This window comes from Martes martes, assembly GCF_963455335.1.
Source record: "Martes martes genome assembly, chromosome: X".
Taxonomy (NCBI): Eukaryota; Metazoa; Chordata; class Mammalia; order Carnivora; family Mustelidae; genus Martes; species Martes martes.
This window is the reverse complement of record NC_137897.1, coordinates 88,605,948-88,625,287: the sequence shown is the minus strand read 5'-3', so window position 1 is coordinate 88,625,287 and position 19,340 is coordinate 88,605,948. Positions and strand designations below refer to the sequence as shown.

General features: G+C 36.3%; 2 protein-coding genes across 2 annotated transcripts in view; both read right to left on the bottom strand.

The window, feature by feature from the left end:
* HTR2C (5-hydroxytryptamine receptor 2C) overlaps nt 1–19,340 on the bottom strand; it is a gene marked incomplete at both ends in the record, with an annotated part of 168,444 nt that overhangs the window by 114,223 nt on the left and 34,881 nt on the right. The window lies entirely within an intron of this gene.
* Nucleotides 8,003–9,229, bottom strand: LOC308336983 (COUP transcription factor 2-like; the record flags this gene model as incomplete). The annotated part of the gene is made up of 1 exon (XM_080794901.1): nt 8,003–9,229. One exon carries the CDS (start codon nt 9,227–9,229, stop codon nt 8,003–8,005), a length of 1,227 nt encoding a protein of 408 aa, XP_080651027.1.

Here is a 19,340-nt window from a genome sequence, read left to right as displayed (position 1 = left end):
TCAGAATTCAAAATGTTCTCAACAATTTCCTCTTACTGCTACTGCTAGAAAATGATATTTATCATTTGGTTTGCTTATTTTAAAATTTCCAGACATTTCAGTGATGAACTGAATAATCTTGATCAAAAGTAGTTATATTATATTTTTTCTATGGTAAAACTGGTGATTGAGAAGAAATGCACAAAATACTCTTTTTTTTGTGATTAAAGCTTCATGCAGTTCATTTAAATGCATGCAAAATAAAGAGAAGAGTCTATTATATTGGTGGGAAGGCAAGGAGTGCTATATTTTAAATGGGAGAAAGAAAGGGGGCTAATCACTTTCTACTCTGTATCTCTAATATACTTGTATATTTTTTTGAGCGCTTATTTTTCAATTTAACTTATAAAAGGAATTTTTATAAGTGAAATATCTGTTATCTATCTAATCATCTATCCACCTATCTTATATCTTATTACAAGAAGTTCTCATGAAATAGAAAATTACTTTTTCTATAATGAACTGGATCAACTCAAATGTTTCCAAACCTAAGTGTTTCATTGGCTGGGATTTGGAAAATTTTTCTTTTTGTAAAACATTTCATTGTAATGGTATTTTGGACTTTATTTCCTTTACACATTTAATTTGATGTTTATGGGGATCCATACCACTAAACATATCCATATGGTAGGAAAGCAATTGCATTTCAAACTCATTATTAAGACAATAGAACAGGTAAGTAGAATAAGGCTTTAGAAGGACATAGAACTAAATATTCACATTTAGAACTATTGGGGAATTTCTTGAATACCCCAGGGTGTTTGATTATCCTGAAAAAGGACAGTGGGATCTTTGTTCCTAGATATCTTGAAGAATGGGACACACTAACTACATGTACTTATAGATTATATGGATACTTTTTAAGTTCTAACATAACCAAAAAACAAAAAAAATGCAGACCACTCAATCACTTACTGTCTATTAAGAATAAACAGAGCAATTTATCTTACGCAAAATATTTTAGTCAAAATATAAGTACTTGGCACAGACATAACTCACCATTGTTCAATACACTTTAAAGGCTTGTAGATAAATGTAAAAACTTGATAGAAAATACAATCCTTAGAATACTAAACATTATTATTTTGTAATAGTAGTGGGCAATACTTATAAGCTGGTTATAAGCATATAAGTGTGATTATATGTGCCAGGCACTATTCTATGTGCTTTATTTATTATATTGGTTACTCTTTAAATCATGTGAGGTATGTACTATTATCAACCGAATAAAGATGAGGAATCTGGAGTATATCTGAGCCACTTCCTCAGCCTCCAAACTCATACCTAAACACAAGAAAAGAGGTTCTTTCTTTCGTATCAACACTGTCCTTGGCTGGTGTTGTGTTAGCAGTATTTTCTATTTTTGTGGCCTCCGCGTTCTGTAATTTCTCAGCTCAAAGCTCACTTTTTAAATTTCGAGAAGTTCCTTGGCATTTTTTTTATCTTATCACTTAAGATAACTTCTAATTAAGATCACTGGTAAGTTATAATTACTGATAATTATTTTCTTGCCGAGAGAGGCCTGTAACAGGTTAGCATCCTTTTCGAAATCAACTAAAAAAGAATTAATATTTTTAAAAGCTTCAATTTCCAGTGAGAAGCTGTATTGATAGGAGGATCTGAGTCAACATTGTGGAGTGTGTGTACCTTCAGTTAATGAGAAACGGTGGGATATATGGTCCTCATAAGTGTAAAATATAATGAAGCATGAATCGTAATTCTCTTGTACAGTAACAAAATAATGACGGCACTAAAACATTTGGAATTCTGTGGCACACTAAGAATCTTAAGTAGTTTTCCATTTTAATTACCACAAAAGGGTAATAAGCTGTTTCAAAATCTTTTCCACAAAACTTTCCCTGGGCCAGAAGTCTGAAGGAAATAATTTTCTTCTTGAGAACATGTCCCTAATGGGGAGGTCTCAGTTTTCTTAAGAACTGTAATTTTTCTCATGGTTCTTCTAAGAATAGACCATGGCAAGTGTACTTTGAGGAGACTGACATTAATAAAGTCATTTCCTTCCCAGACATTAAAGTGGCAAAATGAAAAATTGAATATGAGATATAATAGCAACTTCCCCCAAAATATACATGACTTTGTCCTATCTGTACCTCATTTCATCGGAATTAAGAAGTATTTATATTGACAAGGCATAAAATGTCATTAGAATATGAAAATTATATGATTAATAAAGATTCACTATTAGTCTGAAGGTGGGGGCAAGGGAATGGAGAGGCAAGGACAGGGAATTACTTAGTTTTCTCCTAGTTTTATTAATATTCTCATCCTCTGAACTGTTATCTAAACACAAAATATATAGAAAAATCAATTTCCTTCATATTCTGGGGGATATTTTGGGTATTTAAAATTTAGATTTGAGAGGCGATTTAAGAGGGTACTGTAGGAAGATCCCAAATCCACCTCCTCCCACAGATACAACAAATCTACAGCTCCATATGGAAAAATTTCTTCTGAAAAAGACCTGAGAACTACCTGAACAAGTTGCTCCATAACAGAGGATAAAAAGGCCACATCAAGATGGGTAAGAGAGGCAGAGATGCGGTCTCAGCAAAGGCCCTACCTGCGGTGCTGTCACCATAGTTAGGAGGGATCTCACAAATACGGAGATTCTCCTTGAGGACTTAGAGATCTGTGCCCCACATCAGCCACCCTGACCCTGAGACCAACGCCAGAGAGATGAGCTCCAAAAATGTCTGGTTTTAAAAGCCAGGGGGCTGGGGCACCTGGGTGGCTCAGTCAGTTAAGTGTCTGCCTTCAGCTCAGGGATCAAGCCCTAAGGTGGTGAGCAGGGAGCCCGTGTCTCCCTCTGCTCCTCCCCTCACTTCTGCTTTCTCTCAAAAAAAGAAATAAAATCTATTTATTTATTTATTTATTTATTTATTTGTAAGCCATGGGGCTGTAGGAAACAGAGAGACTCCACTCTTAGAGGACTTGTATACAGACTCACTCACCTGGGACCCAGAGCAAAAGCAGCAGTCTGAAAAGTCATTAGACCATATGTAAAGAAGATTCACTTGCTAGTCTTGTAGTACCTGCTAGAAGGGCAGGAGCCAATGGAACTCTCTCCAGGGAACAGAAGTGTTAGCAGAAGCCATTTTTTTCACTCTCCCTCTAACTTGCTAGCCCCGGTGGGGCTCGCTATGATCCTGCCTAAGCCAGCCAGCAAGAGCACCACCCTCATGCAGCACTCCACAGCCTCCCCTCAAAAAAACTGGCCAGGGAGAGGGCCCTACCCCTAAGCACCACTCCGCCACAGCCTTTCCAAGGGGAATGCCCCTTGAGTGCCTGACTCTAGTAGCTAAGGGGAGTTACATTTTTGGGCCTTATAGTTCTGGAAAACTTGGAAAGGCAGTTCTTTGCAAGCTACCACCCCGAAGGTATTGCACAGACAGCGGACTGAAACTTACCCCCAGTCTTTCCATGAAAAAGGCCTATCTACTTGATCTGGAGCTCCAGTCTGAGGGGTAGGCTCTAGGCTTACAACACATCTAAAGGCTACAGAAGTGCTCTTAGGGAATGTAGGCTGGGGGAAACCGTCTCTGAGTTCTCACTTGGCCTCATTACAGCTCCCTGATACCTCTCAGAAAGGAGCTCGTATACTAATCTAGTATATGAGGGAGGGATCTCAATTAGCACCTAGTTTCAGGCTATTATAGAAGTTATAATATTTTAAAATATTTATGCACCTGACATAGAAGGACCTAAATACATAGAGCAAATACTAATATACATAAAGGGAGAGAAATTGACAGTAATACAATAATAGTAGGGAACTTCAGTACTCCAATTGTATCAATGCATAGATCATCCAGACAGAAAATTAATATGGAAGCATAAACCTTAAATTACATATTAGACCAGATAAATAAATATATATACACATATATGTGTATATATATGTATTTATATATTTAATATTCTGCTGAATAGCAGCAGAATATACATACTTCTCAAGTGCGCATGGAGCATTCTCAAGATAGATCACATGATAGATCACATGTTAGACCACAAAACAAGTCTCGATAAATTTAAGAAGACTAAAATCATATCAAGCGTCTTTTTCAACCACAAGGTATAAAACTAGAAATCAATTACAAGAAGAAAACTGGAAAAAACACAAATACAACATGGATGACTCTAGAGGGCGTTATAACTGAAGTAAGCCAAACTTAGAAAGGCAAGTACCCTATAGTATCATGGATAAAGAAGATGTCACACACACACACACACACACACACACACACACACACACACACACAGAGGAATATTACTCAGCCATAAAAAAGAATTAAAAAGTTCCATTTGCCCCAAGATGGATGAGCCTAGATAAAGTTAAGTGGAATACATCAGACAGAGAAAGACAAATACCATATGATTTCACTTATATGTAGAATCTAAAAAACGAAATAAATGAACAAACAAAACAAAATACTGTGTGATTCCATTTATATGAAGTTTAAGAACAGGTATAACTATTGTGAGAGAAATCAATATAGTGATTATCTCTTGGGGCATGGTACTGCTTATTGATTAGGCTGTGGCATGAGACACTTAAGTTGCTAGTAACTGTATATTTCAATCTGGATGGTGGTTACACCTGTGTGTGTATATATGTGTGTTTAAAAAATTACTTATCTAGGGGCGCCTGGGTGGCTCAGTGGGTTAAAGCCTCTGCCTTCGGCTCAGGTCATGATCCCGGGGTCCTGGGATCGAGCCCCACATCTGGCTCTCCGCTCTGTGGGGAGCCTGCTTCCTCCTCTCTCTCTCTCTGCTTGCCTCTCTGCCTACTTGTGCTCTCTATCTGTCAAATAAATAAATAAATAAAATCTTTAAAAAATTACTTATCTAGGGGCACCTGGGTGGCTCAGTGGGTTAAGACTCTGCCTTCAGCTCAGGTCATGATCTCGGGGTTTTGGGATTGAGCCCTGTGTCAGGCTCTCTGCTCAGCAGGGAGCTTGCTTCCCCCTCTCTCTCTGCCTGCCTCTCCACCTACTCGTGATCTCTCTGTCAAATAAAGAAATAAAATCTTAAAAGAAAGCTACGTACCAAAAAATACCTTACTGACCTATGCAATTAAGATTTTGCACTTAACTGTATGAATGTTATACCTCAAAACAAAATAGTGCTCACCTAGAAATACAAATAATCTAGTAGAATATAGATTTTATTTATTTATTTATGTATTTGAGATAGAGAGAGTGAGCACATGAGAAGGGTGAGGGGCAGAAGGAGAGAGAGAGAGGGAATCTCAAGCAGACTCTGCCCTGAGCCTGGAGCTGATATGGGGCTCAATCTCATGACCCTGAGATCATGACCCTAGATGAAATCAAGAATTGGATGCTTAACCAGGCACCCCTAGTGGAATATAATAAGAAGATATAGAAAGAAAGAATATACACTTATTTACAGATTTTAAAGAACTTTATTTTTGGAATAATTGCAGATATACAGAAAAGTTGCTAAAATAATAGAGTTAGCATATCTTCCCATCCAGTTTTTCACATTGTTCGTATCTTATATTACCGTAATACATTTGTAAAAACCAATAAACAAATATTTGCATACAGAAACAAACAAATGGAGAAAAAAATGAGCTCAAAATGGATAAAAAACTTGAATGTAAGACCAGAAACCATAAAACTTCTAGAAGAAAACACAAGTGGTAAGTTCCTGGACATTGGTCTAAAGGATATCATTTTGGATCTGATGACAAAAGCAATGGCAACAAAAGCAAAAATAAACACATGAGACTACCTTAAACTAAAAAGCTGCACAGGAAAAGAAACCATCATCAAAATAAAAAAGCAACCTACTGAATGGGAAAAGATATTTCCAAATCATATATCCATTAAGGGCCTAATTTCCAAAATATTGAAAGAACTTCTATTACCCAGCACCAACAACAAAACCCCAAGAAATCTGATTTAAAAATAAGCAGAGGATCTGAATAAACATTTTTGCACAGGAACATCCAGATGGCCAACAGGTGCATGAAAGGATGTTCAACATCACCCATCATCAGGGGAATATGAATATGCCTCAAAACTACAGTGAGATATCATCTCATTAATTGCCAAAATAGCTATTATCAAAAAAACAAAAAATAAGTGTTGGTGAGGATGTGGGATCGTTATGTTGTACACACAAACCTAACATTATGTTATATCTCAATTATACTTCAATTTAAAAAATTTAGCTTTGATATATTTGTTTCTGCATGGAAAGAAAACTCTAGCTTTGAGAAATTAGAAAAAGGTACACCTTTTAGACCAAAATTACGTGACCGTTTTGTAACTTTCTTTTTCCAGATTATTTGACCCAATTCAATCTCTTATACTTAAGACGATTTCTCTAAAGCATCTGTAAACTTTTGATTCTTTTTTTCTAAACCAACAGGTAGATATTTCTGACCTGTGAAATCATTAAGAGATTTTTGTGACCAAATTGTTCATGACTTGCTTGTCACCCTCCTCTATCATCTTCCTTCTTAAAATCCTAAAACACAATCCTGAGAAAAATTTCTCTACATATATAAATTGATGCATTGTGTTTACTTATTCGCTTCCATGGAACTTTGGAAAGCTCTTCCAAAATTGGTGGATTTGTGTGGTATGGAGTCCTCTGGAGGACCAGGTCAAGGGTAGATGGTTTACTCTCATTTGGGGTACAGGGTGGCTCACTAGTTTTTAAGACTTTAAATAAACAATACTTTAATTTCTGAGTACTTTCAATTTTTCTTGGAACATAACACTTGACCAAATAGTTCAGTTATTATAACTTTTACAGTATACTGAAATATGGTACTTAAGGAAAAAACCCTTCATTTAACAACAAATTGTAAACTCTGAGATACTAAATCAATCATGTTACCTATAAGTGCCAACACTGTTATTTCATCATGCCTATTTCAACCACATTTTTTAAAAAGGAGATAATGCCAATAATTATAATTGAAAGGATTTCCAAATATACAAATACAATAACAATTCAAGAGCTGAGTGGGACTCAATTCAAATGACAAAAGTTTACTTTTTATTCAAAACTATAGCATGTGCCTTGGACACATTCCTTGCTGCCAATAAATCCCACAGTTCATTTCCTAAACTATTTTTAAAAATCTAGGTTAGTCATGGTGTCTTTTGAGGGGAGAGGCAGGATAGGGGAAGCTAAGTGTTACATATAATTCCTGCAGTTCTCAAATTAAAGTGCTCAATTTCAGGTAAAATCTTTGATGCCCCTCATAAGTGTGTTTCCATCAACTTCGAGTTGCCTTTTAAGGTTTTATGTCTTCCTAGGATATTGTCATGGACACAGTTTTAATTCTTGCAGAACATATATTTTAAGGATACATAGCATTTAAGAAGCCAGGATTATATCAAAACTTATTATAGAATCACAGAATAAACTGGTTTGGAACTAGAACAGTACAGAAAAGAACAGCTAGAGGTACATAGACAAAAGACAATTAATAATTTGGAAAAAAAAAAAAAGATTTACTTTCTACATTTTGCTAGTTTTCTTCCCAACTCCTTAAATGTACTTTTAGCAATATTTTTGAAAAATTTACCAAAAATGAGAGAGAGAGAGAGAAAGCTAATTTCCTTTTTATACAAAAATAAGTAGCAGGCTGTTCTCACCCACACAGGAGTTTTTTTTTAGGTTTTTGTTTTTCCAGTTTTTTTTTTGGTTTTGTTTTGTTTTTGTTTTTTTTCCTGTTTTGGTTTTTTTTTGTTTTTGTGGGTTTTTTTTGTATTCTGTAAACAGTCTTTTTTTTTTTTTTTTAACTCACAGTCCATTAAATTCTTTCCCTTTCTTCTTTTAGCAAACTTGTAACATATATCCTTTAACAGAAGGAATTTAAGCGAACAAACCAGTCTTTTCCTTTTCTCTCTGTTTAGTTCCCCTTCTTATTTTGATTTATTTTTTGGATTGCCATATACAGCTAGTTAGGATTGTTACCCGACAGTAACATATGCCGGATGAGGCTTTTGATGGAGATTTTACCTACCAAATGAACGAAAAATAATTGCTCTATCACGGAGGAGGAGATTGTGCGGAGGGAAGGAAGGCGAAGCAAAAGCTTTCCAAATCTCATTGGTTGATTGGAGTACTGGATTCTAACGTATTTCTCCAAAGCACACTGGGACTTTTCCTGCCAGCTTTCCACACTGGGTACGTCAGAGAGACCAGTGGCATCTGAAGTGAACAGGATTATGGCTTTGAGGCAGCTGTACTCGACGGGGTCGACGTGCAGAGCTTTGAACTTCTCCATTTGCTCTTGAAAAATCTGTACGTGGTCCATAAAGATGGCCACCTGGGTGGAGGACGCCGGCGAGACCTGTAAGCTGGTGGCAGCCAGGAACGGGAGGACATGGAGTGGCATGGAGCACTGCGCCCAGTTCACCATGAACAGGTCACACCAGGTGAGGCGAAGCAGGGCCACTTGGTCATCGATGGGCAGGTCAGGGAAGAAGGGTATTTTCCGGGCCCATTCAACGGCACCGAAGAGCACCCGGGCAGCCTGCTCACAAATGTTCTCAAGGGTCAAGACATCGTTGGGCTGCACGCACTGGCTGCCTGACCCAAACAGGGTATAGGGCTCGGCGTGGAGCAGCAGAGAAATATAATCAGACAGGTTAGTATGGAAGCTGAGGGATTCCCTGTTGGTCAGCTCTAATTGCTCACGGGTTGGCTCGGCGAGTGGTATCCTGTTCTTGTGCATCCCTTCTCTTTTCATACCCACGTCGACGCACTTTTTGAAGCGGCAGTACTGGCACCGGTTGCGCTGCTGCTGGTCAATGCGACAGTTTTTGTTGGCTTGACATGTGAAGTTCCGACTCTTCCCCACACTGCGCTTGAAGAAGCTCTTGCAGCCCTCGCATGTGAACTGGCCGTAGTGTTTGCCGCTTGACTTGGCCCCACATACCACGCAATCGATACGCTGTTGCTGCTGCTGCTGGTTGTCACCATTGAAGCCACCACGGCTGCTCTGTTTGACAGCCACCGTTTCCGCCGGCGCGATGACCAGGCCACCTTGGCTGGGTGTCTGTGGCAGGTACGGGGCACTGCGTGGCGGGCCTGGTTCCGGAAGCACCTGCAAGACCGGGCTGCCCTCCAAGCTGGGGATCTCATCCTGGGGGTCGCTCCGGGTGTTGACTGCCGTTTCCATTTCTGTGGTGGCCGCGTTGGTATTTCCTGCTCCTCTGGCTGTGGATGATGGCGGCTCCTGATCTCTGGCTCCGGCGCACTGCCTTTTGTGTGTGTGACTGTGCGACAGGAAGTAGGAAGGCGCCCCCGGGTGGCTCAGGGGCTTGTTGGTTGAGGTTAGTTAGTTTTTCCTTTTTTGTTTCTTTTTTGCAAAGTTTTATCAATTTCTTGTCTGGATCGGTATATTTGTTTTGTTTCCCTCTGCTGGGCATTGTTGGTTTCGGGGGCCTTCCCACCAGGAAGGGCAGGGTAAGTGCCGGGTGTGAGGGAGTGGGAGCGGAATACGGAGAGGGAGGGAGGATAGGGAGAATTGCAAGTGGATTGTCTAGCTTCAAGACAGAAATAGGAAGCAAAAAAAAAAAAAAAAAAAAAAAAAAATCTCCAAAGATCTCACTTGCATTCACTCTCTCCCTCCTTCTCTGGTTCACTCTTACAGAAAAAGATTCTTACGGGTTAATTTGGGAAGACTCTGTTGCCACGAAGTGGGTGACTAGTACAAATGCATTCCAAAGACTCTATTTCTTGGTTGATGTCGACAGTTGTAATTGCTTTCATCATTTCCATCTCCTATGGCTAATCGGCTTGTGTTTTGTTTTTGTTGGTGTTGTTTTTGTTTCGTTTTGTTTCGTTTTGTTTTGCCACAGTCACTTAATAAAATGAAAGCCAGAATAAAAAAGCAATCAAGGCTTTTTGGCAATGATAGCTTTTAGAAGAAAAGAGCAGAGGAAACTTTTCTCACCAACGCAGTATAGAAAGTCATTTTGAGTGAGAAAGCTAAGGGGAAATAGGATGCTACAGTGTACAAGTTGATTTCAGACCAACTAGGCTCAGGACTAAAGAGAACTGTGAGGTTGACCTGTATGACTTTGCAAGTATTCAACTCTTTTTGCCTTCTAAAAAGGTCAATTTCATGTAGTTTAACCTTGTGTCATCCATTTTCTACAGAACAAATTTATGAGAACCAGTGTCATAGAATACCAAAAGAGTTTAGGGTTTAATGGCTTGGAGGCAAATCTCACCCCTGTCACTTAAAATATGTGTGATTTTGGGTAAACAATAGTATCTTTCTGTGCCTCAGCTTTCTTATCTGTATGATATTAGATTGTATTACTAAAGGCAGCAATGTCAGTATCCCTTTTACTGTTTCTTGTATAATTTAATTGCTCCCAGTTTGGGGTAATTACAAGCAATACTGTTACAAATGATTTTTTACACATATGTTACTGCTTAGTTGCAAGCCATTCTCTAGGATGTATACTCAACCTTGGAAGTCATGGATTATAAGGCATGCACTTCTCTAATATTGCTATATAATGCCATATTATTTTTCAATAGTTGTATCAATTTGCATTCATTCGCACCACAATGTATGAGTTCCTGCTGTTCCACATGTTTGTCAATACAAGTTAAAGTGCCAGCACACTTTAATTTCTGCTGATCTAGTGACTATTGGTATTTAATTGTGGTTCTTCATTTCCCTGATTACTAATAAGTTTGAGCACTGCATATGTAAAAGTACTCAAACTCATCTGAATTTCTTTTGTGAAGTACCTCTTCAATTTTATCTTTCTGTCAATTGCATTGTTTGCTTTTTTTTTTTTTTTTTTTTTAGATTGATGCATTGGGTACTATTTTCCAAGACTATTCTCAACTAACTAACTTTATAGTTTGAACTTTTTTGACCACTGCAAATCCCTGTGTGTTCTGGCTTCTGGTTAAAAATGATCAAAAACAGTTTCCTTCTCCAAGACAACTCCAAGGCACTTTTCCTTACAAACCATAGGGGTGAGAGTGTGGTTCAGGTTTACCTCTGGTTAGGGTATAGTTCTGTAGGGTGCAGACTTAAAATGAGGATGATCGGCTTGTGTTCCTGTCTGTATACTTTCAAACTCTCTTGTTTAGCCAATATCTGTAGGCCAAAAGGTGCTTCAATCCTGACCCTATATGTTCCAACCGTGACTAAAATTTTGTCTTCATAATTCCTTGCTATCTTGTCAGTTCTTTGATATGTACACACACACACACACACACACACGCACACACACACGTATATCTAATTTGCTTGTTTGGTAGTGTTGTCCAAAAAGCCTCATCTGCCATATTTCAGAAAACAGAACTCATTGCTGAGTAAACCTATAAAATCCTGTTGTGTACCTCATGCCTCCAATTCTCTTAAAAATAAGTTGACATCTAATAAAGAAAAACCAGGCTTGGAAATAGAGTTTAATTAAAGCGTAGAGTTATTTGAAATATCTGCTAGCCTTTGGCTATAACCATTCCCCCGAGTGGCCTTCAAGAGTAGTCCTATTGTGAATCTGAATGAGCTCAGGGCCCCACTGTCTGTGAGCAGTGGTTATCCTGCTTGAGTTTAAAGGATTCTTACTTAGCATAAAAAGCTGTATTAGGGATTTTATCAATCCTGTTAACAGGTGCTTAACCTGCTTCCAGTCTGCAGGGCACAGAAGAAAACATATTCTACAGTTCTAATGAGTGTAGGGAAGGGAGGAGAAAGACTTGTTTTAGTATCGGCTCTCTGCTCTGCCACATACTATCTGCGTGTGTATATCCACTTTGGGATTTAGTTTCCTTCTGAAAACCCAAAAAAATCACCTGTTTTCTCTACTTTACAAGGTTCTTCAAGGATAAATTGAAACATTATATATGATTGAGTTAAATATTTAAGATATCAACTATAGTCTTTGACCCGAAATAACACACCTTTACTATTTGTGTTTCCTTTGTCCTTATGAGTTATTCACTAAACTGAACCAGATTCAGGTCTAGGCACCATTTATTACCTTAAAGACCTATGCAGACAACTGAAAAACGAGGCTGCAACAAGAGGCAGTTTGAACTTTTCCCAAATGTCTTCTGAAATGGAATCCCATGGAGCTCGGTCAGTCCGTCATTGAGGATGTAAGATTTATACACAAAACTTTTACTAATCTTTCCTCATTTGGCCCTATATATATTTTATTCTCTATTTCTTTTGTTTATGCAAAGTCCAAAAAAATAGTAAAGAAAGAGAATCAGGAAGGGAACTGGAGTATTTGCCAGGAGCTTGAAGTTTTCTATTTCTGATCTGGGATAGCAGATTCCTTACTATACAGCACACCTCTCCATCTAGGTCCCAGAGGGCCAGTCACTGCCTCTTATAGAGGACACTCCATCTAGGTAGCTCTGTTTTCATAATGACAGACACAAAATTTTTTTAAACACGGAAATGGCAACCTAAGTTTATATGAATATATAAATTTATATATATTCATTACATGAATATATATGTGTGTATATATAATATATATTTGTGTGTGTATATAAAAGTTTATATGAATAGATATATGTGTGTGTGATTAGTATATACTAAGCAAATATTTATTACTTTTGATTAGTATATACTAATCAAGAGTTTATATGAATATATAAATTTATATATATTCATTATATGAATATATGTGTATGTATATATAGTATATATGTGTGTGTATATAAAAGGTTATATAAATATATATATATTGTGTGATTAGTATATACTAATCGAATATTATTCACAAGGCTAGAAGCTGACTATTTGTAAGCTGACTTACAATATATTGTATTCTTTTTTTTTTTTTTCCCTGTTCTTTGATCTCATTTTACTAAACTATCCCTCTTTTGGGACATATTGTCAGAAGTTTCTGGCATGTGAACTTAAATATAATTTTCCTGATCACGTTTATTTAAGGCTTCCAAAATAACATTCTACTGAAATAAATTCCTAAGAGTAATTTTATTAATAATATTAAGATATCCACATATACTAAGTGCCAGATATTCTTCACACATGACCTCAAACCCTCAATGCCATCTCAGATATTTTTTCTGTTTTATAGATGAATAAAGTGTTATTTAGAAAAAAAAAAAAGTGATCTGCCCAAGGTGAGAAGATGGTAATGTAAGGATTTACACCCATGTTCAGCTGATACCAAAGTCCACATTCTGCAGCACTATAACACCTCAAGAAATACCGCTGAGGTTCAGTGGTATTTCATGCTTATTGACATATGCATTGACAGATGGACTGACGTGGTACCTCCAATACATTCCCCTTGCATTATTAAAAAACCTCTTTGGAAAAGGAATGATACTCATTCTCACATTGACAGTACTACACAGAAATGATGCAGTACTTTATTTGCTGCCAAACTTTTGTTGTCATGTAGGCATAGGCATGATCCATTTCTACATTTCTATCTTATTGCCTAAGGGATATTACAAAACCATTGTTTGCCCCAAGGATTTTAATTAGAAATGGATATCTCGCCTCTCCATTAGTTACCCTTAGTCAAAATCACTGAATTTAGTCATTGCTGATTTTGAACTTTCTCCAGAAATTATTCAAGACTGATGCTGAAAATTAGTAATTTTACCTAGTGACAAGAAATCAGAAAATTCCAGACGAGTAACATTTAAATTACTCAAGTATTTTTTAAAAAGTGAGTAAGTTCCTTGGGGGCCAGGCCCTGTTTATTCACCGCTATTTCCTAATGCCAAGTATGAAGACTGATACAGAGTGAACTTTCAATAAATATTTATTTGGTAACCTGGAATATTGATACATGATCCCAGAAGGTGTCTTCCAAGGCATTTCCCCATAGACCTTATGAACTATTCAGAATGAAGCATGTTTTAAGACATGAACATAAAATTAACTAGACTAGAAGCAGATGAAGTATGAATGCCAAGAAGGGCAATCAAGAAAATTTTCAGAAAAAGTATGGAGATAATTTAACTTTACAGTAGCTAATCTTAACACTTTTTAATTATAGGGACAAACAGAAGCCCTTGTAAGGGCAGTTGCACATGTATTGCTCATTTTATTCATGGTCATTTTATTTATGTTTTAATGCCATTTTTTAACATGGCAGATAGTATTTGAGGTATAATTTTTATCAATATATTAGTAAATTTTTTCATAATGTTTTATGCCATCATGTTTCTGTTTCATAGTATTTGTCATGACATTTTAAACTATATCTGTTTTTCCTTCACAAGTGTTAGATAGCAGTATGATAAAAATATATCTCTAAAAGTTACAGAGATAGAAGCTGTTGTATTTTTATTAAACTATTAGTAGAAGGTTACAATCCTGAAAGTATACGTATAATTAAACTGGGTTTCTCTATTTTTCCTCAAAGTTGAAATGGCTTTGACTATATTTAAAAAGTATGAAAAGAACTGCTTATGAAGTAATTTGGTAGCTGGGAAAATGCTATCTGCTTTGTGACAGTCATTTAAATGCTGCCACTGTGAGCCCTTTTCTCACCAGCTGATCATAGAGACATGTCCCTCTACTGAACTTCTGAACTATGTACCATGTGTTCAATACATGATTGCATCATTAGCACAGATCCCCACATTATTGTATATTACCTCTCTATACAAGTTTCTGCTTCCCACCAACACATACAAATACACATGTGTGTACATATAATTATATTATAAACTCTTGTAGGCAGAGATTGGGATTAACACATTTGTATATCCCACTGTGTTTTGTTTGTTCAGCACTGAAAAAGAGCAGATATTCAATGTGTTTTATATTCATTGTGGTTTGGCACATGAGTTATAATAGCTTAATTATGACCTTTGTTTTCTTTGATCATTGTTAGAACATTTCCATCCTGGTGGCTAATTGGTCGTTGCTGGGCCCGTAAGAGCTTCTTAAAGTGTTAGAGAGAGTGGAATTAGAGTGCAGGGTTGAGTGGGATGCAGTAGCTTCTGGGTAAAATAAGACAATAATTTCATTTAGATACATATTTTAGAAGGGATACAGAAACCAAATCTGATAGCTATAAAATTAGATGTACAAAGTAAAAGCCATTTGGGCAATTATTTGATTTATTTAAGCAGTTAATAAAGGAAAATGTTTAATTCCAGTCCCTGGATGAATTCTGTGGTTTCAGTTATCTGATCTGGCTGACTAAAAAATATAAGTGAATATGTCATTGCAATTTTTGGAATACACCTATAATATTGTTCAGCAAAAGTGATCTCTGAAAGATCAGATTAGTATCCCAAAAGTACACTGACAAACATAAATTTTATTGTTGAAAAAGGTTACGATTCTATGGTATCTACAAAATTGTCTCCATTTTGAGATGATTTAAGAACATGTGCTCCAATTTGACAAAGACTATTCCAGGATTTAACTTTTAGAAATTATATATGGCTATTTTCAATCACACTACACAATTTTGCTTCAACTCCCTCAGAGATTTTTTTTTTTTTGAGGTAGTTTCACTTCTGAAACTGGCTCATATTACAAAAAAAACAAGTAAAACCTGTTACAGTAATATTGCTTTATTTTGAAGTTTGAGTGAGAGGAAAGGGTAATATTTATTTCTTGTTAATATAGTATGTATCTGTCTTAAATTTTGATTTAGAGTCTTTCCATAAAACAAAGTATAATGGGAGAGGGAAAAAGGAAGTTCTTGGGTAACTGATTTTAACAGTAAGGGAAACAAAAAGGGTAAGCTCAGTCATTGAAGACAATCTCTGTTTATTGCACATATCTACCTAAGGAAGGCCTTAAAATAATCCTGTTTTTGAGATAAAAACAATTTTAGAGAATCTAAAACAATCTAATTCTACAAATCAGGGAAAGGAGGCTCAAAGCTAAGTGACTTCATCTAGATTATAAAGTTAGTGGCAAAATTGAAACTAGAAATGGGGGGGCGGTGCCTAGGTGGTTTAGTTGGTCAAGCTCTGTGTTTGGCTTTGGTCATAATCCCAGGGTCCTGGGATGGAACCCCATAATGGGGTGCCTGCTCAGCAGGGGTCTGCTTCTCTTTCTCCCTCTGTGCTCTCTCTCTAGTAAATAAATAAAATCTTAAAAAAAAAAAAAAGAAAATAGAAACTAGGCCTTCAATGCCCTATTATCCCTTAGAATTAACCAATAAAAAGAGAATGTAAAAATGCAGAATACAGAAATAGTTCACAAATAAGAATAATTCATCTAAAGTCTGGCATCACAAGGTAAACTCAAGTTACATTATTGATGATTTTTCTAAGAACTTTGATACGCCCCTCTTCCAGCTTTCCTCTCTGACCTGGTACCTTTCTAAATTCATTCTTTCCTGCCTCAGCTTTTGCTTCTTCTCCTCGACCCTGGGCTAAACTGGAATTAATAGCTGTTGTTGGACAAGGTCTTTGAACACAGGGAGAGTTGTTTTGTTGGCCCAAAACTATAGCGAACAAGGTCTTTGAACATGAGGAGGGTTGTTTTATAGGCCAAAAACTAAAGTGATTTCCTTTTATCCTATAAACAGGTGTAAGTCTCTCATCTGCAATTAAAGTACTTCCTTGACCTTCTTTTCCCTCTAATAAATATGATCTCTTTTGAGAGTCAGAACCAAGACTCTCTAAAAATTGTTTCATAGAAACCAAATGTAATGTATGGAACTTATTTGGGTCTTGATTTAAATGAACAAGCTTGTTTAGATCCTAATTTGAGTTAACTGGGAAAAACTGAGTATAGATTGAGTAGTAGAAGATATTTAATAACCATTTTAAATTTATTAGGTAGCATAATATTATGGTGCTAGGTTTAAAATGTCACTGTAATTAAAGGTGTATAAAGAAGTATTTACAAGGGCAGGCCTTCCAGAATGGTAAAATGAGGACTTTGGAGGAATCCTTTCTCACAAAAGCAATAAAAATATTTGCAAAATGGTGAAAATTGACCATTTCAGAATTTTCAAAATTAAGTGGGGCTTGACTGGTTTTGGAGCTCCATATGAAGCTCCATCCCCACAGCACTGTATTTGGAGTAGTTTTCTTGAACTACCTTATTCCCAGAGCATTGTGGCTATTTGACGTGACTTTGAGTTCAGGTACTCAGAAGAAGTCCTATTCTTAGGGTATTATTGAAACAATAGCAATAAGTTGGACTCAGTAATACTACAATTTCCTAAGGCTGTGAATTTATTGGAACAAAAAAAACCTGGCTAAAAAGTTGGAAGGAATATCTCAGTAATAGGAATAAGTCCAATATAGGGGATTTTAAAAAGCTCCAACATATTCCAGGAGATCTAAAAACAGCACACATGCATGGCCCTGTACATGCTTAAAAAAGCCCAGAGAGGACCCCAATAATTCAACTCCTGCTGTCCTTGGTGCCCTGCTCAAATAAGAAGTAAAAGCTAAGACTAACTAACATGTAAACTCTTGAAATTTGAAGATGCAACTTCACACAAAAATCAAAGAGCAGAACAATAACTGGCTTAAAGCATTTAATGAAATATTTTAACCAACAATTGGCTAGTCACAAATAATGCTGATCCAGGGGTAATGTCTAAGAAGCCAGGCTTTAAATAAAAACAAGAATTAAATGAAAAAGCTGCCAGAGAAAATAGCAGCTACACACAGCAAGAAATACAGAATCTATAAAATTAACTTAGGAAAGTTATAAAGCAATCAAGAATAAGGAAAAAAGAACAATATCAGCCACAAACACTGAGAGTAGAGGGATCTGACTCTGAAGATGTTACAGTATATTATTTAAAATATCCAATTTTCAATAAGAAAATACAAAATACAAAGGAACAGGAAAGTAGGGCCCATAGACAGGAATAAAAGCAGTCACTTTCTAGTGTCTTGGAGGAGACTCAGATGTTCAATTGATTAGACAAAAAGTTTAAATCAGCTATGAAAATATGTTTAAAGAAGTAAAGGAGAGCATATTTCAAGAACTAGAGGAAACTATGATAGTGTTTCATTGAATAGGTAAAATCAATTAAGAGATAAAAATTCATCTAAAGTTAAAAAGTAAACACAAATAGGAATTCCAGAGTTGAAAAATACAATGACTAAAGTTATAAATTCATTAGATGGGGTTAATGGAGGAATTCAGCAGGCAGAATAAGAATCAATGAACTTGATGATAGGTCAAAAGAGATTATCCAGTCTGAAGAACAGAAAGAAAAAAAAATAAAGAAAAATGAACAGAGTCTGTGGGACACCATCAAATGTATGCATAATTTGAGTCCTTGAAAGAGAGGAGAGAGAGAAAGAGGCAGAAAAAATTTGACATAACAATGGCTGAATCGCTTCTCGGCCTTTTGGCTAAGATCAAGTGTAACAATGGCTGAAATTTTCCCAAATTTGATTCTCAAGTTTGATGAGAAACATTAATTTTGACCTAAAAAGCTCAAGGAACACCAATTAGGATACATTTTGGGAAGGATTAGAAGACACTTCATAGTCAAACGATCGAAAGATAAGAAGCAAATTATGAATGTAGCGTGAGATAATTTGACACATACAGGATGACTCATAAAAGATTAATAGCTGACTTCTTGTCAGAAACCACAAAGCCCAAAAGGCATGTAATTCAAAGACGGTCAACTGAGAATTCTATATTTAGTAAAACTGTCCTTCAAATATGAAAAAGAAGTAAAAAGTTTTTTAGACAAACAAAAACAGAATTTGTCATCAGCATACTTGACCTGCAATAACTACTAAAGGGAATCCTTTAGCTAAAATGAAAGGCTAGATGGTAACTTGAATCTATCTGTATTAAAACACTTCTCCTAAATGATTTAAAAGCCAAGTACATAAATAATAATACAAAACTATTTTGATGTGTTATAAAGTAGAAAGGTGTAATTTGCATGACAATAATAGCACAAAGGAGGGGAAAGGAAGGAAAGTACACTGGAGCAAAATCTTTACACATTTGAAATTTAATATAAATCTTGATAATTTTTTTTAAAGATTTTATTTATTTTTTTGAGAGACAGCTAGAGAGAGAGCACAAGTGGGGGAGAAGGAGAAGCAAGTTTCCCGCCAAGCATGGAGCTGGATGAGGGTCTTGAATCCAGGCATCCCATAAATCTTGATTATTTTAAGTTAAGGTACACATTATAGGGAGTCACTGCTAATTTGCATGGGATTTCTTTTCGGGGTGATGAAAACATTCTGGAATTAGATCATGATGATTGCTTGACTTCCTGAATATACTAAAAGCCATCACATTTTATACTTAAAAGGGGGGAATTTTATGGTCTATAAAATGTATCTTAATTTTAAAA